The sequence below is a fragment of the Podarcis pityusensis genome, assembly GCF_964106645.2.
Source record: "Podarcis pityusensis genome assembly, chromosome: 17".
Classification (NCBI taxonomy): domain Eukaryota; kingdom Metazoa; phylum Chordata; class Lepidosauria; order Squamata; family Lacertidae; genus Podarcis; species Podarcis pityusensis.
Window position 1 is genome coordinate 38,878,346 of NC_138042.1, and position 21,989 is coordinate 38,900,334.

General features: G+C 45.1%; 1 protein-coding gene across 6 annotated transcripts; it reads left to right on the plus strand.

Moving 5' to 3' along the window:
• The first annotated feature begins 3,952 nt into the window (after positions 1-3,952).
• On the plus strand, positions 3,953-21,849 carry LOC308466425 (T-cell surface glycoprotein CD4-like). Of its 6 annotated transcripts, XR_013980821.1 has the most exons (12): positions 3,955-4,017; positions 8,581-8,670; positions 9,500-9,661; positions 9,768-9,911; positions 10,061-10,318; positions 11,661-11,960; positions 12,789-13,022; positions 14,146-14,273; positions 14,387-14,454; positions 16,146-16,213; positions 16,596-16,641; positions 20,820-21,849. XR_013980821.1 is itself a non-coding variant. In XM_080987191.1 (11 exons), exons 2-10 carry the CDS (start codon positions 8,628-8,630, stop codon positions 16,174-16,176), a joined length of 1,368 nt encoding a protein of 455 aa, XP_080843317.1. In that variant the 5' UTR covers positions 3,955-4,017; positions 8,581-8,627; the 3' UTR covers positions 16,177-16,213; positions 16,596-17,653. The 6 variants fall into 6 exon arrangements, 4 of the variants coding, with proteins under 4 accessions (XP_080843314.1, XP_080843317.1, XP_080843316.1 ...); XM_080987191.1 differs by lacking the exon at positions 20,820-21,849 and having other exon boundaries at positions 16,596-17,653; XR_013980822.1 differs by lacking the exon at positions 20,820-21,849 and adding an exon at positions 17,670-18,271 and having other exon boundaries at positions 3,956-4,017; positions 16,146-16,641.
• The last annotated feature ends 140 nt before the right edge of the window (positions 21,850-21,989 follow it).

Below are 21,989 nucleotides of genomic sequence, written 5' to 3' on the forward strand. Positions count from 1 at the left end.
AAAATATCAGTTGCATTCCATAATAATGGTGTATCAGAAACCTTTTACCCAAGTTGTTCAGGCAACTAAGGATCAAAAGGGCAATAGACATGAGAGGCTGAAGGCCAAGAACCTGTTTAGGCAGACCAGCATCAAAGGACCAGAGGGAAGTGCCGAATCAGAGGACAGACATTTGCTTGAAGAAGTGTCAGAGGACAATCCTGTCTTGAGGGGAGTCCTCCGGTTCAGCTTCCACCAAACTGGTGCCCTCCAGATGCTAATCTTCATCCACCCCAGCCACCAGCACAGCCACACAGGAAGATTATTGCAGGCAAATAACAACAACAACAACAACAACAACAACAACAATAATTTATTATTTGTACCCTGCCCATCTGGCTGGGTTTCCCCAGCCACTGTGGGTGGCTTCCCACAAAGATTAAGAATACATTAAAATGTTACACATTAAAAACTTCCCTGAACAGGGCTGCCTTCAGATGTCTTCTAAATGTCAGGTAGTTGTTTCTTTCCTTGACGCCTGATGGGAGGGCGTTCCACAGGGCGGGCGCCACTACCGAGAAGGCCCTCTGCCTGGTTCCCTGTAGCTTTGCTTCTCGCAGGGAGGGAACCACCGGAAGGCCCTTGGCGCTGGACCTCAGCATCCGGGCAGAACGATGCGGGTGGAGACGCTCCTTCAGGTATACTGGGCCGAGGCCGTTTAGGGCTTTAAAGGTCAGCACCAACACTTTGAATTGTGCTCGGAAACGTACTGGGAGCCAACGTAGCAAATGATGGATGATTATTTAAATCAGCCTTCCTCAACCTGTTGCCTCCCCCCCCCCCAAGCTATGTTGGCTGAGGCTGATGGGAGTTGTTGTCCTAAGCCAGGTTGGCGAAGACTGATCTAGCTGAAGGGCTGCCTCACCCAAGTCTGGTTTAAAGATAATGAATGCTAAGAAGGGGATCAGGAGCCTCACAGTTGTCCACCAGCAGTTAACACCTGGGCAGCAGACAAAACAGGCACACATGTCACCTGTGTCCCTTGCTTAGTTCCCCCACACTGTTGAAGTCCCTGGTAGTTGCCTCTAGGTAGAAATGAAAATGTCAGGAGATATGACCAAGGATCTCCCAGGCCTCATCTTATTTTGGCCGTAAGGTCTACTGGGCTCCAGGCTTCGAATTAATGTTTCGGTCTGGAAATGGCAAATATCTTGTTGTCGTCCTGGAGGGTGGTGTGGAAGAAACAGAAACCCACAGATAGAGCCCCGCAAGCAGAGCCTCTTATCATTTCTCAGCAGGTTCCTGAACAAAAACCTCAGCCGCAAACAAGAGCAGAGCAAGAAGAAAACCACAAGGCCATGGGGGCGGGCTGAGAAAAACAGAGGAAGGGTTGTGCAGGAGCGCACAAACACATGACAAAAGACCTTGTTTATGTAACCCTTGCACACACAAAGGAGCGGTTAAGAGTCCTGTATTGTATTTCTCCACAAAATAAAAAGCAGGTTGCATACCTGCGGCTTTATAGGTCATGCTTTGCCTTCTCTGCTTAGGAGAGAGGAACACAGCATAGAGCCTTGTCCCTGCTGTCAGTGGTATACCAAGCAACCCCGTGGAAATTGCTCTTCTCCTCTCCAGGCGTTGTTGTGTGAAACAGGCTCTGAAGAAGCTATGCAGCCTGTCCTGTCATTCCACTGAGAGACCAGCTTCAGTTTCAGCAGTGCCCAACACCGCCTTGGATTTAAACCTCAGTGCCCATGTGGCTTCTGAAGGTTCAGTGCCACCAACTATGTGTGCCAAACTAGCCGCCAAGTGAGCTTCTAAATAACTTTAAAAGTATAAGATCCCAGCACACAGGCATTCTGCATCGGTCTCAGCGGAGTCTAAGCTCTCGGGAAGAGGCGTGGAAAGGACTGTTCCTCTACTCCACCCAATGGTACTACTTATCCCAGTTCCATTCTTGAACCCTTCACTAACACCGCGGCTTAGTCAAGGTTGATGACCTTAATGCCAGTGCTGCTGTCTCAACCAGAGTCTGTGCTCCAGAGGTTTTTATCTTGGTTTCATATGCCTTTCATTTAGTATTCATTTGCAACCTCTGGCAGCATTACTATGCTGGCTAGATTCTGGGTTCCATGTTGGAGGGAGATAACTTGCGATGGTAGGCTTGACTTCTCCTAAAACTCAGGAGGAGTTGGAGAAGACTCTTGAGAGTCCCATGGACTGCAAGAAGATCAAACCTCTCCATTCTTAAGGAAATCAGCCCTGAGTGCTCACGGGAAGGACAGATCCTGAAGCTGAGGCTCCAAGACTTTGGCCACCTCATGAGAAGAGAAGACTCCCTGGAAAAGACCCTGATGTTGGGAAAGATGGAGGGCACAAGGAGAAGGGGACGACAGAGGACGAGATGGTGGGACAGTGTTCTCGATGCTACCAGCATGAGTTTGACCAAACTGTGGGAGGCAGTGGAAGACAGGAGTGCCTGGCGTGCTCTGATCCAGGGGTCACAAAGAGTCAGACATGACTAAACAACTAAACAACAACAACAAAACTCAGGATGTTTCTCCTGTCAGGAAGGCACACCAAGATATATGTCCCTTTTGCCCTTTTATATCAAATACTACCCTTAGGATTCAGTACCAAAAAAACCTTAATTCGTTTAGATTAACAGACAGGTGGGATTTCTCTGTCTCTCATTCACACACACACGTACATGTACACTGGATACTCCTTAGTGAGTTCACCTTTCTGATTTATCCAGACAGGATACCCCTACCTCATCCACTAGATAGGCTAGTAACCTACTGGCAGTAAGCTTTGTCATTTTCTTTGCGACATTGTTGACCCCACCTTACCATCCTACACTGTCAATGTTGGCTTCATCACAACCATCCACCATATTGTGGCCACCTCTGGCCGTCTCTCCAACTGTGGTCCCAGTTAATATATGCTATGACTGCAGTATCAGTACTACTGCATCTGCTGTCACATCTACCTGATGCAACCTATTGCAACCACTTCACCATGATAGCTCCTCCAGAGACCACAGCTCAGCTTCTCAGCATTCACCTTCTTTACATGAATCTGCCTTGTGTTCCGAAGGAGCCACTAAATCCTTTGACTGTGACCTGCACATTGTATATGCGACCCAAAACCAATCACTCTACCAGAGCATTTAAAGCGTTACTCAGAGAACATCCTTCAGGTAGCATAGGCTCTGAGTCAAAACTGCAACAAGCCTCTCCTGTGATCCACTGACCTGTGTTCCAGTTTGTTTCAGCAAAAACAGCAGTATCATTAGCCTTGATTATGCTCCCAGTTCTCATGCAGGGAACTAGACAGCTTTGAGATAAACTCTTGTACCTCCTTTCCATTACAGTGGTACCTCGGGTTACAGACGCTTCAGGTTACAGACGCTTCAGGTTACAGACTCCGCTAACCCAGAAATATTACCTCGGGTTAAGAACTTGGTGTTATGTACTGAAGTTCTCACCCTGGGCCAGAAGGGGGATACTGTAGATAGTTTTCACTCAGGTCCACATATGCAAATAAGGGATTGAAAGTGACATTCAGTGATTGGATAGTTATAGAAAATGGTTACTGTTGCGTTCTAGTGGAGCTCTATATAAGCAGGCTGGCTGAACCCTTCAGTTCAGTTCTGTTCTGGCCTGTGAATAAACAAGAGCTGTTTGAAGAATCGTTGTGTCGTCCGATATGTTCACCCACAACTTAACATTTTGCTTCAGGATGAGAACAGAAATTGTGCTCAGATGGCGTGGCGGCAGCAGGAGGCACCATTAGCTAAAGTGGTGCTTCAGGTTAAGAACAGTTTCAGGTTAAGAACAGACCTCCGGAACGAATTAAGTACTTAACCTGAGGTACCACTGTATTTTGATTTGACAAAAGCCCTGTTGGATGATACCAAAGGCCCATCTGCTCCAACATCCTCTTCTCACAGTGGTCAACAACATGCGGATGTGAAGCCTGCAAACTGGACCTGAGTGCAACAGCGCTCTTCCCGCTTGTGCTTCCCAACAACAGGTATTCAGAGGCTTACTGCTATGTTTGTTTGTTTGTTTGTTTGTTTGTTTGTTTGACGCCCATCTGGCTGGGTTGCCCCAGCCACTCTGGACAGCTTCCAACAAATTAAAAACATTAAGCACAGTAAAATCAAACATTAAAAACTTCCCTATGGGTGCAACTACCAAGAAGGTCCTCTGCGTGGTTCCCTGTAATCTCACTTCTCTCACTTCTTGCAGTGAGGGAACTGCCAGAAGGCCCTCGGAGCTGGATCTCAGTCTCCGAGCTGAACGATGGGGGTGGAGACGTTCCTTCAGATATACAGGGCTGAGGCCATTTAGGGCTTTAAAGGTCAGCCCCAACCCTTTGAATTGTGTTTGGAAATGTGCTTCCAACAGTGGGGACAGAACATATCCAGCGTGGCTAGTAGTCATTGATAGTCTTATCCTCCAGGAATTTGTCTAATCCTCTTTTAAAGCTGCCCACATTGAAGGCTATTATTGACTCTTGTGAGAGTGAATTCCATAGTGTAACATGCTGTATATAGAAGTACTTCCTTTTCTCTGTCCAGAAACTTCCAACATCCAGCTTCATTAGATGGTGATAGTATTATGGGAGAGGGGGAAAACAGTTTTCTCTATTCCCCTTCTCCACCCATGTATAATCTCTTGCCATGTCCTCTACCTGTTTTCTGAACTAAAAATCTCCTTATGTGGCAGCATTTCCTCATAGGGGGGAAATACATACAAAGTACATGTGACTTTCTTTTTCAACACCGTAACTCCCTTGCTGTCAGTCATGTTTTATTCCTCGCCCATGCTGGTTTCTCACATATTGAACTTTCAAAATTGTGCATAGCTAGATTAATACTTGGGGAAATGTGCCAAACTTTTATGCTATACTCAAGGAAAATCAAAATAAGCTTTTAAAAGCTAACCTTCACCTTTCAAAGAGACTGTTGGCACAGCCTGCCATGCAGCAGAGTATCATTCGAAGGCAATTTTACTATCTGGACAAAGGATGAAGGGCAGGAAGACCTATTCTAAATTTTCAGGATGATAAGTTATTTATCCAACTAAGGAAGTTTCGGATGGTCTGTCTTGCTGAGATCTTAACACTCATCAGCAATTCAACATGATTGAGCTCTGTGACTTCAAGGTTGCATAGTTTCCTATTACTGCACCTACATAAAGGTAAAGGGACCCCTGACCATTAGGTCCAGTTGTGACCGACTCTGGGGTTGCAGCGCTCATCTTGCTTTACTGGCCGAGGTAGCCGGTGTACAGCTTCCAGGTCATGTGGCCAGCATGACTAAGCCGCTTCTGGCAAACCAGAGCAGCACACGGAAACGCCATTTACCTTCCCGCCGGAGCGGTACCTATTTATCTACTTGCACTTTGACGTGCTTTCGAACTGCTAGGTTGGGCAGGAGCAGGGACCGAGCAACGGGAGCTCACCCCGTCGCTGGGATTCTAACCGCCAACCTTCTGATCGGCAAGCCCTACGCTCTGTGGTTTAACCCACAGCGCCACCCGTGTCGGACACTTGCTAACAGCTCATGTTGTCTTCTGTGGTTTCACCAGCACACCTGGTTGGTTTTTGGTTTTGCTTTGTTTTGTTTGTTTGTTTTACAAAATGCATAGTGGTATAGTCACTGCATTCCTTTGGAGATGGACCATAGCTAAGTGACAGAGGACGTGTTATGCAAGCAAAGGCTTCCCAGATTCAGTCTTTAGTGTCTCTACTTAAAAGGAACGGGTGAGCAGGTGTTCTAGAAGGCCTCTGCTGTAGACCCTAGATATCAACTGCCAGTTGGAGTAGAGTACTGGACTAGGCAGAAAAGTTGCCTGACCTGGTGAATATGAGTTTTACTGGGCAGGAATGTGGCTCAAGCATCTGTTCTGCATGCAGAAGGACCCAGTTTAGAAAATCTTAGAATCTGAAAATCTGAAGAAAAAGCAGCAAAAACAAGTTCTTCAACAGCAAGGAGTGCCCCTTCATGCTGGGCAAGAGCTTTGAGAGGCAGCTAAACTGTGCCTCACTGTGAGTGAGAGAACAGATGCTATTATGTTGGAAGCAAGAATGTTAACAGACCTATGACGCGGGTGGCGCTGTGGGTTAAACCACAGATCCTAGGACTTGCCGATCAGAAGGTCGGCGGTTCAAATCCCAGCAATGGGGTGAGCTCCCGTTGTTCAGTCCCTGCTCCTGCCAACCTAGCAGTTCGAAAGCACACCAGTGCAAGTAGATAAATAGGTACTGCTCCGGTGGGAAGGTAAACAGCGTTTCCGTGCGCTGCTCTGGTTTGCCAGAAGTGGCTTAGTCATGCTGGCCACATGACCCGGAAGCTGTACGCAGGCTCCCTCGGCCAATAAAGCGAGATGAGAGCCGCAACCCCAGAGTCAGTCACCACTGGACCTAATGGTCAGGGGTCCCTTTACCTTTTATACAGTGGTACCTCTGGTTACGAACTTAATTCGTTCCCGAGGTCCGTTCTTAACCTGAAACCATTCTTAACCTGAGGTACCACTTTAGCTAATGGGGCCTCCCGCTGCTGCCGCACTGCCGCGCCGCAATTTCTGTTCTCATCCTGAAGCAAAGTTCTTAACCCAAGGTACTACTTCCAGGTGAGCGGAGTCTGTAACCCAAAGTGTTTGTAACCTGAGGTACCACTGTATCTGTTTTAAAGTAACCAAGTAGTGCCAAATCAGAAATTTAAAAAGCAAATTAAAAGTTAGTTTTCTCTTTTTTTTAGATGGGGCGGAGGAGGTTGTTTGTGGAATTTAATTTATGTGTAGGATAGCTCGGTGGGTAGGGCATGAGACTCTTAATCTCAGGGTTATGAGTTCGAGCCACATGTTGGATAAATGATTCCTGTATTGCAGGGGGATGGACTAGATGACCCTCGGGTCCCTTTCAACTCTACATTTTTATTATTCTATGACTCTAGCTCAGGGGAGCGCCTTCCTCCGCTCAACATCACCTGCTACAGATTGCAGACAACCAGCTCACCATGTGGCTAATGCTAAAGATTTCTCTAAATATTTTTGCCTAGGTATTACATATACAGTTTACCTTATATTGTGTGTTGTGTCCTCTACCCAGGGGTTGCTGCATATGCAAAAGTGCTGATCTCTAGGGATTTTCTTAAATCTCCCTTCCAGAAAATTAGATTTCATAGTCTGAAAATACAGGGCTGTAAGTGCTAGGCAGAGAAAAAGAAGTTAGCTCTGCTAAGTATATCTCTTTCCCGTGGCATGATTTTAAGGTGGGGAATGTATTGGAACTACTGGATAAAGTAATGGCATCCAGGTCCTCTTCTGAAAGCAGATTTTAGAGCTACGCTTTAATATTGCAATGCTTAAGTTGGATTTTGGCAGCAAAAAGGCCTCTGGATCAGGTCCACATTTTCTCAGTAATAATTTACTATTAGCTTATCGAGGTGTTTTGGGAGGATGAGCAAGACTGTTCCACTATACACAATCTGATCAGTTCATTTTCTGAGTAACTTGGTTTTTAAAAATAGGACAAAATAGCCCTCAATATGAAATATGGCAGCAAGGCAACAGAGTCTCACAACCATTCCTTGCATCTGTGGTCCAGTGAAGCGTAGGGATGATAATTTAGAACAATAGGAAGCAAAAAAGGGGTCCCATTAGAACCGTGAACAAATTTCATACATTTTAAGATTCCATTCATATTTATTTCACTATCAAAAATCAAAATTACCCAAATGGGATTAATAATAATAATAATTTATACCCCACCCATCTGGCTGAGTTCCCCCAGCCACTCTGGGCGTCTCCCAATCGAGTGTTAAAAACAATACCACATTAAATATTAAAAACTTCCCTAAATAGGGCTGTCTTCAGATGTCTTATTTCCTTGACATCTGATGGGAGGGCGTTCCACAGGGCGGGCGCCACTACCGAGAAGGCCCTCTGTCTGGTTTCACTATTTGGAATGGTTTTATTAATTACATGTGGGTAATTCTGGGTTTCCCCCCCATAATGAAATAAATATGAAAATTATATTTAAATTATAATTTATTCTGTTGGCGGCAGCAAATCTTGCACCTCCACCACAATCTTGCAGCTGGTGTTGGGACACCAGTTGCACCACCCTAGTTACTTTGCTGAACAGATATCACTGGCAGCCACACATCACCCATAATGACTACCTGATAGAGAGGACCAGCTTCCAAATGACTAACTGCACACCAGGCCATATTATCAATCAGTTGACTATTTTCTGTCTATATATTATGTATGATATATTTAGGGAAGAAACCACTGCTGACTTCACTGATACAATCAGGAGAGCCAGTGTGGTGTAGTGGTTAAGAGCAGTGGACTCGTAATCTGGTGAACCGGGTTCGCTTCCCCGCTCCTCCACATGCAGCTGCTGGGTGACCTTGGACCAGTCACACTTCTCCGAAGTCTCTCAGCCTCACTCACCTCACAGAGTGTTTGTTGTGGGGGAGGAAGGGAAAAGGAGATTGTTAGCCGTTTTGAGACTCCTTAGGGGATATCAAATCCAAACTCTTCTTCTTCTTCTACAAGATTTCTGACCTTTCCCTGCTAGGATCCCTTAGACAGAAGACCGAGTCTGCAGTACGCAAAGCTCTACCGATGGATATGATCTTGAGATGCATTCTTGTTTCCTTTGTCCTGGGTAAGTTCTCTTCAGCAGGCACACATAGTGCCAGAGTCACCAACACAGATGTTTTGCTTTGGCTAGAAATATAATGAAAGCTGAAAAAGCAAAGCGAGCTAGCTGTGTTGGTCCACATAGGAACCATTTCCATATGACCCATTTCCCCCCTTGCCATGGCCCATACTGTGTTCTTATTGTTGCTGTACATTGTTACTACAAAAAAGACCTGCACACCCTTTTACTATATTGCACTGGATTGCTGGGATCAATATCTCCTGCTCACAGAAGGCTGCCTTCTCTTGGTAACAAATGGGGGAGGGGGGGCGGCGGCAAAAATAGCAGAGATTTTCAGGAACAGATTTAGTAGTTGTTGTGGTTCCAGAGACTTGGGGTGACCCATATGGTTGACAGTCGTTGATCTACTGTAACGCTGACTTCAGCACTCAAAAGCAAGTTTTCATGCTGGCCGCAAATCTGGTCAATCCTTTGGTTTAAAACTAGACGTAAGAGCTCCTGCAGAAATTAGAATTACTGTGGCAGTCCTTTGTACTCCTATTTATTCTGGGGGTTGATCAAATTCTCAGTATTAAATCCAAATTGATGCATTTTCCAGTGACACTTGAGTGACATAAAGAAACACTTAAATAAAAGATATTAAGAAAAAGAGAACATAAATGCAAGCATATACGAAAATGAAGGTACTATAAAGTCCAAAGATGGTGTTCAGATTGTAAGCTTTGGGCCGGGAAACCCCAGAATTCAGTGCGGAGGGGAGAATTCTGTTGACCTGTTTTTGTTTTTCTATGTGGTTTTGTTTTTGTGTTTTTTGAGCCTGTGTATCTTTCAGGTGTGATGCTTCATGTGACTGAAGAGCATTACATAGATGCTACTTATGGGCAAGAAGTTACCCTTCCTTGCCAAGTTGATATAGTTAACCCAAGCGTTCCAGTGATCTGGAAATATAAATCAGAAGAAATAATTAAATATCAGCGTGGACATCTTTTAAGAGGTAAAAATCCAGTTGTACCATTCATTATGCATTTAAAAGAGGGAAGGCAGAACCTTTGCTCTCTGATGAAAAGCTTTAACTCTCTGTGACTCCACTTCTTTCAAAGGTTCCTCCTCATCATCAGCAACATACTCGTTAAAGAATGCAGATAAAGGGGATTACTCTTTAACTATGAGAAATGGAAAGGAAGGACAGTATACATGTGAAGCACATGGGAAAATAAAAACTACTAATCTTAACTTGTGGAGCGGTGAGTGATGTGATATGGAGAAAGAAGAAAAGTTTAATGTCAACTCCTTTTTCCCTGTCCCATCTTCCTGCACTTGCTTGGGGAGGAGGACAGGGAAGACCCCTAGGTAAAAACAATTAACCTAATAAGGCTTTCTCCCCCCTTCATAGTAAAAGGACCTTCAGATGAATACCTCCTGGAGGGTGATATTACACAACTGGAACTGTCTTCCTTGGACATGTCTACCCAGGTTGAGTGGTTTGGCCCCAACAAGTCAAAAATAACGAATAAAAAAGAGCGATGGACTCTACAAAATAAAGATCGGAGGCTGCAGATAAAGGACCTTAAAGCTCAGGAGGACCAAGGAACCTGGGAATGCTTCATTAGTCGTAGTGGGCTTCGCATCACCCATGATGTCAGAGTGATAGGTAGGAAAAATCACTGACCTCGTCGGTTCTTTTCCTTGCAGAAGAACCAAAAACAACAACTATACTAATGTTTTGTGGAGGAGGAAGCGGGAGGAGCATGCCCCATCCCTATCCCATTTGTTTCCTTCCACAAGTTGGAAGGTGGCCATCTGCAGCAGGGAGCCAAGTGAGCAGAAAATCAGGGTTATAAAATGCATCAGTAAGGTAAAGGTAAAGGGACCCCTGACCATTAGGTCCAGTCGTGACCGACTCTGGGGTTGCAGCGCTCATCTCGTTTTACTGGCCAAGGGAGCCGGCATACAGCTTCCGGGTCATGTGGCCAGCATGACTAAGCCGCTTCTGGTGAACCAGAGCAGCGCACGGAAACTCCGTTTACCTTCCTGCCGGAGCGGTACCTATTTATCTACTTGCACTTTGATGTGCTTTCGAACTGCTAGGTTGGCAGGAGCAGGGACCGAGCAACGGGAGCTCACCCCGTCGTGGGGATTCGAACCACCAATCTTCTGATCGGCAAGTCCTAGGCTCTGTGGTTTAACCCACAGCGCCACCCGCGTCCCCTAAAAAAACAAAACCTGCTTCCCTACTGCAGACAGTCACCATCCAACTCACAGTGATGGGGACAGCCTGAAGAGGTCTTATGCATCATGGTTAATTCTGCCAAGTTGTACAACATTATAAAGAGAAGCGTAAAATATATTGTAGTGACTGTGTGATGCTTCCAGGCCATCCGAGTTAAAGGCTGGAATCGCCATCATTTGTTCAATCACTTATTTTTACGGATAATCCGGAGGACATTGTTGCCAGATCATTTTCTGTGCACACCCCACTCCTTCTCTTTTGACAGTTTTTTTTTGTTGTTTTTTGCAATAAAACTCAGTTGCATAACCTCTCTTTCCACTGTGGACAAGTAAAATGTTTTTAAGGCCTTTCAGGAAACTTGTACCTTTAATGAAAAGTTGGTCCTGCATGTTCCTTGCATCTTGTTGACTGATTAATACTGGGGGTGGTGGGGGTGGTTTGAGCAGCACTTTCATTGTCCCTTGACTAGTCTTTCTTAATTACTCCAGTGCCAGTTTCTGTTACCATCTGGCCCCCTTGCCTTTAAATGGTGCATTTGCCAAACTTTGGAGAAGAGATCTTTGAGTACTTGATGGTGATGATGCAGCCCCTTTTTTTCATTTTCATAGCTTTTTCTTTGCAGAGTCTACTTCGTTTAGGGAACCCAGAAATAGGTTCACAAGTAAAGCCTCTCTAGAATTCTATAGGGGGGAATTCTATAGACCTACTCTTTACTGAGGAAAATGGAAATTATTTATTCCTGTTTTTTCTGTCTTAAAATCAGGTTTTGTTAATTCACTGGATGGAGCTGTTATGTATGCAGCTGTTAATAGCACAGTTGTCCTTTCATGTGAATTGAACATTGACTTCCAAGAGATTCCAAAGAACATCCTAAGAAACCCAGTTTTAAGATGGACGAAGGATAACAAGACCATTGTGGAGGTTGACTTAAACAATTTCAACAGTTCCCTACTTCAGCAAACGATAGACAAGGTCCAGTTTGAGCATGCTGGAGAGCACAAGTGCAGTATTGCATTTACACGGAGGAATTTGAGTAAGACCACCCGCTTGGTAGTGATGAAAGGTAAGAATAAGTCTCGATCACTTTGTGTTATGGTGTAAACAAGGACCATAACACTGCTTATATCATACTTGCAAAAACTATCCCATCTAGACCTGGTGAAACTCCTAGTTGAAAAACAGAAACAATTCCTGGGAACTCCTAAAACTTTGGGCAAAAATAGATGTGAGGTCAAAAGAAACAAAAACTCTGAAGCAACTAAAGGGTGCTCTGATTTGGACTGGAATAACGGCACTGGTAGAGAGGGTGTTTTGATGGTTTGATCAGCCCAGCCCAAGACAGTTTGCTGCCAGATTGGTTTGGTGCTGTTTTGTGCTGCAGACCCTGCCTTCGCTGCCGCCCCCCCCCCCAACGGAGTAACTGACACTCAAACCGGGGTCACAAGTAAAGGGTCAGAAACACAGCCTCATCTGATTGACTGCAAACCAGTGCCAAGTAGAGTGCTGCTTTGGTACCGTTTTGTGCCACACTTAAAATTGCTTCCGCTTGTGTGTTTGGAGGGTGGCAAAAGGACCCCGGACAATATGCCAAACCAGGATATAAGCTGGTGCCCAAAATATGGACAGTGTACACTGACTTCCTCTGCATTGTGGCCCTCTAAATAAAGCCGATGGAGCTGTAGCACCTCAAGTCTGTGTGTCGATCCAAGTGTTTTTGCCTTTCCATTGGGAGGAAGCCTTTCTTGTGAGTCAGGCAGCCTAGAACCTTAGATCATAAGATGAATGTGTCCCTTGTAGCAATGAGCATCTCCAGCATGGAGGCTTGGCATTCTCTCCTGAGCTTTGTGGAAACGGGACCTCTGTGAACGTTCCTTTCTTGTCTTCCCTGCAGTTTCTGCTGACCGCCCTAGACTTGATTCCAAAGAAAATGTGACCATCTGCTGTCATGTCTCTGCTCCTGATCTTTCTAAGGCTCAGCTGTGCTGGAATAATAGGAGTGACTCGCCCAAATGTGAAACTCACCTTCCAGAGGGCAAATTTTGTTATGAGACCAGAAGTGCAGGGGAATGGAAGTGCAGCCTCACGGTGCAGGACGAAGAGAAGCTCAGTATGATCTACTTTGTAGGTATGTTGCGTGTCAAGACCCCGCAGCCCCCCCCCTTGTTGGAAATAACTCACGCAAGGACACAGATATTAGGTTTATGTTATTGGGCAAATTTTGGCCACAACTTTCTTGAAATTAGAGAATGTGAGCAGTACTGGCTTAGGCATTGATTGGACCTGACTGTATCTGACTCCTGCCCATTGTGCAGGAAGTCCCAGTAAGGGTAAGCCACCGGTAGGGGGAGCCCTGTCGATGTGAACCAACTCAAGCTCCCTTTGGTGTTCCCGTCGGGGTCGTGTCAAGGCCTTAGCCCCCAGCCGGGCTTCAGACTAGATCAAACCCCTCCCCGATTCCTTTAACGGAATACCCTTAAGCATGGAGGGGCAGGGTATGGCCACACCTCCCCTCCCCCACACAAGGTCAAACAATGCCTAACTGCAACCCTAACAAAGTTGTGATGATTGCTACGAGGTGGGCGAAAACCAAGTGGCCAGCTTCAATTTGCCAAGTGGAAAAATTCCTACCAGGCCCCTCGGACAACCAAGGCGACCAACCGAAGTCCATAGCAAGGTCATTGCCTAACCTGCAAAATAGGGAGGGAGGGCAGGTGATTGAGGAAGCGAGCCAAAGAGGAAGTCCTCTGGCTCGCTCCTCCATTTAAAAGGCCTTGGCCACGCCCCCCCGGCCAGCAGATTGGCTGGCCAGGCTCTGACGTGGCCAGGATCCCCCGGGCAACAGGGGACATAGTCCCCCGCCCCCGGTGGGGAGTGGGTGGCCACGCGGTCCGCCGCAACTCCTCCCCACTGGGAAGTGGAGCGGATTTCCAGAAGTGGTAGCCACGCCAGCCCATTGCAGCAAAAACCGCAAGGTCTTTTCACTTTAATGATGTAACACATTTAGAATGGCATTTGTTTTCGTGGGCCAAAGCATACTTTATCAGATGCATGTGGCTTTGGCAATTTTCAGCACAGTGAGTTTTACTCATGGTAGACCTATTGAAATTGATGAAGTTGGGTCCATTGATTTCTACTCTGGGCAAAACTTTGTTGACTACCACCCTGTATCATTTGTTTCCATCCTATATTATTTATTTCCATTTCATATGTGTATCCTCCTCTCATCTCCTCTCTCCTTTTTGCCACAGATGAGGCCTCAACTGTGTCCAATTCATTCCCACTGACTTACATAGCCATTGGAGCTGGTGGGATGTTGCTGCTGTTGATCATCATAGGCGTGTGTGTGTTCAATTGCAAAACTGTTAAACAGAAAAGGGTGAGTGGCTATGTGCTTATAAATGGAAAGGGGAGGGGGGGAGATACTTGTACATACAGAAGTCTGTGGAAGAGAACTTGGAAGAACATAAAACTCTGCTTTATTTTTGACAGCAAAGAGCAAGGAGGATGGCTCTGGCCAGACAGCACTTGCTTGAAAAGAAGACTTGTCAGTGTCATAAGTACGTACCAGAGCACTCAGCAGATACCCTGCATTGACTTAAAGGAGGACCCTTTGTCACTTATTTTTCCAAGTCTTCCTCAGGGAAAGGGGACTAGGAGTCAGCAAGACCAGCTGATGACACTTGTTATCATTCTCTACCAAGAGACAAGATAGATTAAAGAGAACAGGGTTATTTCTCTTTTAATACCACCTTTAGCGGTTTCATTTTGCAGTAATGGACCAAAATGAAAATAGCCTCAAAAATGATAAACAAGCTCTCAGCATCACCAGTTAAAATTTGTCCTCTACCCCATTAATCAACTGAAGTTCTACTTGAATAGTCTACCAGTTAAACCAAGTAAAGCTTGCATGAACATGAGAATAAGGGCTTGACCACATGTGAGCATTATTTAGCTGTATATCCACTTCCCCCCTCATTCAAATTACACTGGCGTGTTCCATACCCAGACATACTTGGATTTGTATATGAGGAGCAACTTCTGCCTCTCCTGTTCATTCCAGTAGCATCTCCTTTTGGGGTTTGTGTCTGCCTTCTAATTTGTTAAATCTGCTATCATGATTAAGTATCAATAGGGCATGTTCACAGATATCTGTGCAATATCTGGTGTATTTTTCTTCTTCTTTTGATATCTTGGTTTTGCACAAAACTAGAAAAAGGTTCAAGCAAACCACCTTAAAAATTTGATCTGATTTCCTTGACTTTTCTGGTTTGGTGCAAATCCTAGGGATCAAAACAGTGAAAAACAGTATGCTCCTCCATGTGTGTAGCAAGGATTTTTGTTAGGGAGGGCAGACTTTTTGGTGGGGGGGAGGCAGAACCTAAGATTTGTATTGATTTTTAGTGATGTGGGAAGCAGCTGCCCACCCCACCCCACCCCGTCTATCCCCATGTGCTCCTCCTTTCAGGAGTGCTGGAAATAGTTGGGAGCACAGCCATAAAAGAAATGGAAGCAATTGTAGATTTTCAGCACACTTCAGATTAATTTGCAATATCTAGTGTAGAATTTTTTTATGTGGTTTGCTTATGCATTTTTCTGGTTTTGTGCAAATCTGGAGGGTCAAAGGGGGGGGGAATATAGTTCAGAAGAGTGCTGCAAATAGTTACAAGCATGCTCAGAAAAGAAATGAAAGCATTGAGAAAAGTAGTGCACATGGAAAGGGGAGCAGCAGAAAGTGGCAAGTGATCCACCCACACCAAAACACCAAAACAAAATTGTCTGTGACCCCAGCTGGAGTGGTTTAGAGCCCAATTTCCCCCAATTTATCAGATTATCCATATATGAGAGAAATCTGAATTTACAAAGGGCAAGCATCAAATCTGGTGTTATTTCATAGTAAGATTATGTGAGCTACACAGATTAAATGGGAAGGCAAACAGCTGCAAAAACACAGTGAACTCCGTTGTGGACAAGCCTTTAGTCACTTGGGTCCATATACAATTAGAAGACAATGCAAGGCACTTCCATCAGAGGCTAGGTGATCAACTACTCTTCAGCAATTCACTTTTACTCTTTTTTGAACTGCATTGTACAAATTGTGCACCTCACATTGCAAAACCAAGTGCATTTAGCCACATGAAATCTCAAACAAATGTGCCTCCCCATTTTCCCAGTCTTAACAGCATGCTATGTTTTTTTCTGCTATATCCTGGTGTAAATCTCAGGGAACTATTTATTTTTTCTCTTACAGGGACCTGACAAATGATTACTACCATGCTTGAGACAAGAGGGCGCCTGTAGGCTGTCACTGTTTTGCAGGTGGGATTCATTGGCACACCAGCAAATTTAAGTTAAATCCCAGTTAAAGTGGATTTGGGCCTTTGTGCAAAAAAATCCTCTTTTTAAAAATCTGGACTTTTTGCAGGAAGGAAAGTGACGCACTGGAATGTGATGCACTGGAATGCATAGGGTAACAATTGCTTGGCTTGAAATTGTATAGCCTCTGTGCAAACCGATCAGAATGAATACTGGAAAAAATTGCCAACATCATGCAGCTTCTGTGCAACCAAATCAGGGTGGAAACATTTCATCTGGAAGAAAGGCAAATGCGCCTTTCTATGCTAGATTGCTATTGCCTTCACTGGGTTGTTGTTTTTCAATGCCTTGCTTTGTTCTTTTTCTCCTTTGTTCCATATCTCAGCATGCACTTCTGCCACAGCTCCAGGTCCAAGACGCACATGCCGAATGTAAGAGTTATGTTTGGATTATCTTGTTGTAATGTTCTCCTAAATGATTATTAACGTCATAGACAGATACAGAAAGTGAAAGGCTTCAGATATGTTCAGCTGATCCTCACCAACGATGCCATTCAAAATTCCTAGGTGTGTGCAGACAAACATTATACATATTAGTTAGAATTGCTCACAAATCTTGGAGCTTCATCCCCCCCCCCCAATTTTATGAAGAAAAATTAATGAACTGGTTAATCAAATAATCCCCTAAGTGGTGTATTTGTATGCAATATATAACAATGATCAACAAACCACTGAGCCTAGGGCTTGCCGATCAGAAGGTCGGCGGTTCGAATCCCCACGACAGGGTGAGCTCCCGTTGCTCGGTCCCAGCTCCTGCCCACCTAGCAGTTCGAAAGCACGAACTTCCGGCGGGAAGGTAAACGGTGTTTCCGTGCGCTGTTCTGGTTTCGCCAGAAGCTGCTTAATCATGTTGGCCACATGACCCGGAAAAACTGTCTGTGGACAAACGCCAGCTCCCTCGGCCACTAAATCAAGATGAGCGCCGCAACCCCAGAGTCGTCTGTGACTGGACTTAACTGTCAGGGGTCCCTTTACCTTTAAGAACATGAACAGATTTTTTTAAAAAAAATGTGTAAGCAGGTAAATGAAATGTCTTGGTAGGCTTGCCAAAACAAATACAAAGCTAACATACCCTACGCTGCCAAGGTGCTCTGTGACTTCAGAGCAGCTAAACCAATTGCAGCTGGAAGAACTATGAGAAGGCTACTTGCTCAAGAAGCATTTTTTGATATCAGAGTAGATCAGCCATGCACTCGTTCACCAGCGTCTTCTGCAGCTCAACAGTTGTGACTATGGATCAGTTAATTGCAACAGGGAAGTTTACATACATATGGTGACACCGACTCTCTGTTGAAAAAACCTCTTATCTCACTTATTCTGTATATTTACAGTATACTGGCTATTCATGTATTAATATACTGTTGTGTGATTGTTTTAAACTTAATTGTGTCTCTCTGTAGTCATCATTTATCCTTAAGCTGTACAGCATCAACTTCTTAGACTCCTGCCGATAAGGTAAATGACTCTCCACCAACCACCATCCTGATGGAAACAGGACAACAGAATATTCTAAATATGGAAGCACTGTGGCCTTATATAATATAGTATTATCGTGTTTGCTTTTTATATCCAGTTCCCTTCTTAATAATCCCAAACACGGCCTTTTTCAGTGCCGCCGAACACCAACTTGACATTTTCAGTGAGTTTTCTGATTTGACCTCAGGATTTATTTCCTAAATTGTAAAAGCCAGCTCAGAACCCATCAGCAAACATGTGTATAGTTGGCATTATTTGTCCCAGCATGCTTTAATTTGCTGGATTTCATCTGTCATCTTGTTTCTCAGTCATTCAGTATGGAGATATTCAGTTGGAGCTCATCCTCACAATGTATTTTGGATATTTCTGTCTCCAGTACTTTGATGTGATTGTTTCTTCCCACTGCAAAATCCTTATTCCTTCTCTAGCCCACATTGCTCCCAGGCGTCCCACTTTCTCTCCTTACCGACCTCACCCCCCCCCCCCCATTTTTATGGCTTTTCCAACATTAGGATTTGTCACAAAACCTCCTGGTACATGTTGATTTAGAGGGGTGATGCCAAGCCTGATATTTCCATCAATTAACTGCTCTGGAAGATATATATCTTTTTGCATATATGCAGAAAGAATCAGCCTGGAAAGACTGCTGTTTGGGAGAAAGCTTAAGACTTATTAGTCACAGCAAACAAAGCCATTTTAAGTAAAGATTTTACATGTGGCCAAGATGGAACCAAGAAGTAAACACAAGCACATGCTAACATGGTGGCTCTCAAACTGTTCTCTCTGGGCCACACTTTCAGAATAAAAATTTGCTCACGCTGCACAATTTTTTTATTGATAAGAAATACTGCTTTATAATATGGCCAGAAAATATAAAGCAATGAGAACATGAATCATTCCTTAAAATATAATGATAAATGAGCCTCTTACATGTGTACCTTCAGTATGTAAACTCAATGAGAGGTGTGTTTTGCCTGGTAATCTCATTCATAAAAATTATTTGGATACTATACTACATTGAAATGCTTATGGTTCTTTGATTGTCCTTGAATCTTCCCCCCACACGTGCCATCCTCTCCTGCCATGCCACTGTGGCACGCCACACCCTTTGAGAATCACTGTGCTAACTCATACTGACTGAACCTGGAGACGAAGCAGGAAGGAAGTAAAGCCTGAAAGGATCTACTGTGCCAAGAGTAAAGGTAAAGGGACCACTGACCATTAGGTCCAGTCGTGACCGACTCTGGGGTTGTGGCGCTCATCTCGCTTTATTGGCCGAGGGAGCCGGCGTACAGCTTCCGGGTCATGTGGCCAGCATGACTAAACCACTTCTTGTGAACCAGAGCAACGCACGGAAATGCCGTTTACCTTCCCGCCAGAGTGGTACCTATTTATCTACTTGCACTTTGACATGCTTTCGAACTGCTAGGTTGGCAGGAGCAGGGACCGAGCAACAGAAGCTCACCCCGTCGAGGGGATTCGAACCACCGACCTTCTGATCGGCAAGTCCTAGGCTCTGTGGTTTAGCCCACAGCGCCACCCGTGTCCCTTACTGTGCCAAGAAGTACTTACTAAAAGAAAAGGAATCGGTTGCCTCTCTATCTAGCCCCCTTCTGCATCCTCTGCTTCAGATAACTGATTGCAAGTGTTGTTGCCTTACTCCCAAGGTAAGGTGGATTTGAAGTGGCAGAGTGGAAAACATGATAAGATAGGAAGATCCTGAAGAAGCAGGCAGCAAAATTATAGTGCATTACTTTGCATCCAATCTGCAGAGAATTAAGATTGCACAAAGATCCACCCGTTTCAGCAGCTGCATATAATAATGATCAAGAGTAAAAACATACTGAAAGACAGCATCAGGGCTGGCACAGCATGGATTGTATCCTGCACCATGCGAGGGAATGGCAAGCAAACCAGCCAAACTAACCTTCTTAGCTTCACCGTTGTCACCAAGTAGATCTCCCCACCACCACCCAGCTGCCTCCACTAAACCAGCTGCCTTCTTGCCTCCCAGACTCAAGACTTAGGGACACAATTACATAACATTTCTCTTCTTCAGGATTAAGCTCTGTGTGAACTGAGTACGAGACCTAGAACTCATCCTGTGGCTGCATATTTGCAGGACGAGATAAGTAATGATGGGCAAGCATGAACTGAAATATAACGTTGGCTTAGTACTGGCACGCAGAGCTTGCACATGTACTTTAAATGCAAACGGCAGTCAGTGTGCAGATTCTAATACCGATTTGCATTTTCTAATTATTGTACTATTTGTTCATTTCCTAATACTGGGCATGGATTGAAGGTGGGGAGGATGAAAGCAGTAGGGTGGCAGTTTAAATTAGCTGTGGGTCAGATAAAAAGACTCCAGAAAGCTTGAAAATATGGTCCAAAACTGTCTATGTGGCAGGGCTACATAGTGAAAGGGTCCCTTCTAAAGTATAGCTTATTTCTGCTACTAAGCGTGAAGCTGTGATGTCCCAATCCAATCCACTCCCCCCCCCCACCATGTGACTCATCTTCCTCAAGGGGAGAGAGCTTCATGTTGTCCCTCTGAATCAGCGATGTCTGAATGACCATGCAGTGGTCCCCCCCCCTTATGTTTTCAAAGCCTTGGGGAGAGCGGGGTGGGGAGCAAGAGGGCAGGCTGAATGCCTCTTCTCTTCCTCTTCATTCTGCAGGAAAAGTGTCCGCAGCTTAGTCTTTTTAATTTACTTGTGTTATCACACACGTCTTGCACTGCTAAGCAATGCAGTTCCCAACTTCACTCACAAATATATGTTGTCGGCAGCCTTCTGTCTTGATGGAGTGCATCTCCAGGAGTAAAGGCAGGCCTGGGCGGTGTGTATGGAGGTCCTGGGCTGCCCAGGTGACAAGACCCCCCATCTCAGCCTCACTGATGGGGTCCAAAGGAAAGTAGAGCAATACGTTTGGCACCAGCTTGGCTGCAGGAGTTGCTGGAAAGAGGTGTACAAGACTCCACTCCAGATTTGTGAAGGATTTACTCCTCAACCCTTTCCAAAGACATCCTGCAAGGCAGCAGAAGTTTAGGATCTGAGTTTTCCTTCCCCTAGGTGGGCTACCTTCCCAGGTAGATGAGCCCCATCCATCGCTCACTTCACTCTACAGTACATATAGAAACTGCCTTCGTGACCATTGGACCCCCTATTGGTCTTGCCTGCTCAACCCTCTGGATCCTGTCTTTGCATGCAGGGGTGTCCCTAATTCACCTAGGATTTCAGACCCATCGGCTACCCCCACCCGGTTTAGCCAGCCAATCCAAGCTGTTCCCTTGCAAGCAGGACCAATGGTCAGGGTTTATGGGAATTGTAGTCCCAAAACAGATGGAAGCCCAAGTTTGGGAAACACTGATCTAGACTCTTACAAGTAGGTTGTTGTTGTTTCTATACTGTCCTTCGTCCAAGGATCACAGGACAGTTTACAATATAAAAACCCAAAAATATATAGCATAGTCATGAACAAAACCAAAAGCTGCTCCCCGCACCCCTCGTTTAAAAGGCTGTGGATTGTTTAATGAACTAAAGTAACATTGAAGTATCTGGTTTCAGATCCCATCCCTACATTTTCAGTATTCTTTTATGCCCAGAGAATCTGCTCTTCCCTTCTTGCTGTTTATTTAGGTCATAGTTGTCGCTCCCCTTTCAAAGTGCAGAGCCACTTCTATCACACTTCCGTAATAAAGAATTTTGAGACCTACCTTGTGAATTTTTGCTGCGACTTCTTTGGGCGACCTTGAAATGTGCCAGCACTGATGCAGCTTGGGGACTTTAGGAGATTTATTGAGAGCGCCTATCGAGAAAGACAATATCTGCTCCTTGCTTGGCTGCAGACAGGTGCCCTGTGCATTTGGCAGCACACATCAATATATTCTGTACGGACTGTGTCAGTCCCACCACACCTCCGACTCTTGACTATGCCTTCCTAAACTCCTCGCTTGCTGCCCTGTCAGCTACCCAAGTGTCTCACACAACCCTGAGAGAGGGGGAAATGTGTGCCAACATTTGCTCCTTTGCCTTTCACCGCCAGGACTGGACTCTGGTATCATGCATTTAGGGCTGGCTCAAAAACAATTGCCCTCTACAAGCAATGCAGAGCATCCTTGTGTTTTCAAGGGATCTGGGCTGCACTCACCATTTGAAAGGGTCCAGCCAACTCTACCAGAAAGAAGAGTTTTGGCTTCTATGCCACTTCTTCAATGGTAGGCACCCTTTGAATGCTGCTGT

Excerpts from the sequence above, each read along its gene's own strand:
- LOC308466425 (XM_080987188.1), top strand. The coding sequence starts at position 8,628 with ATGGATATGATCTTGAGATGCATTCTTGTTTCCTTTGTCCTGG. Across the intron at positions 10,319-11,660 it reads CCATGATGTCAGAGTGATAG|GTTTTGTTAATTCACTGGAT; the intron begins GTAGGAAAAATC and ends TCTTAAAATCAG. Across the intron at positions 11,961-12,788 it reads CCGCTTGGTAGTGATGAAAG|TTTCTGCTGACCGCCCTAGA; the intron begins GTAAGAATAAGT and ends TCTTCCCTGCAG.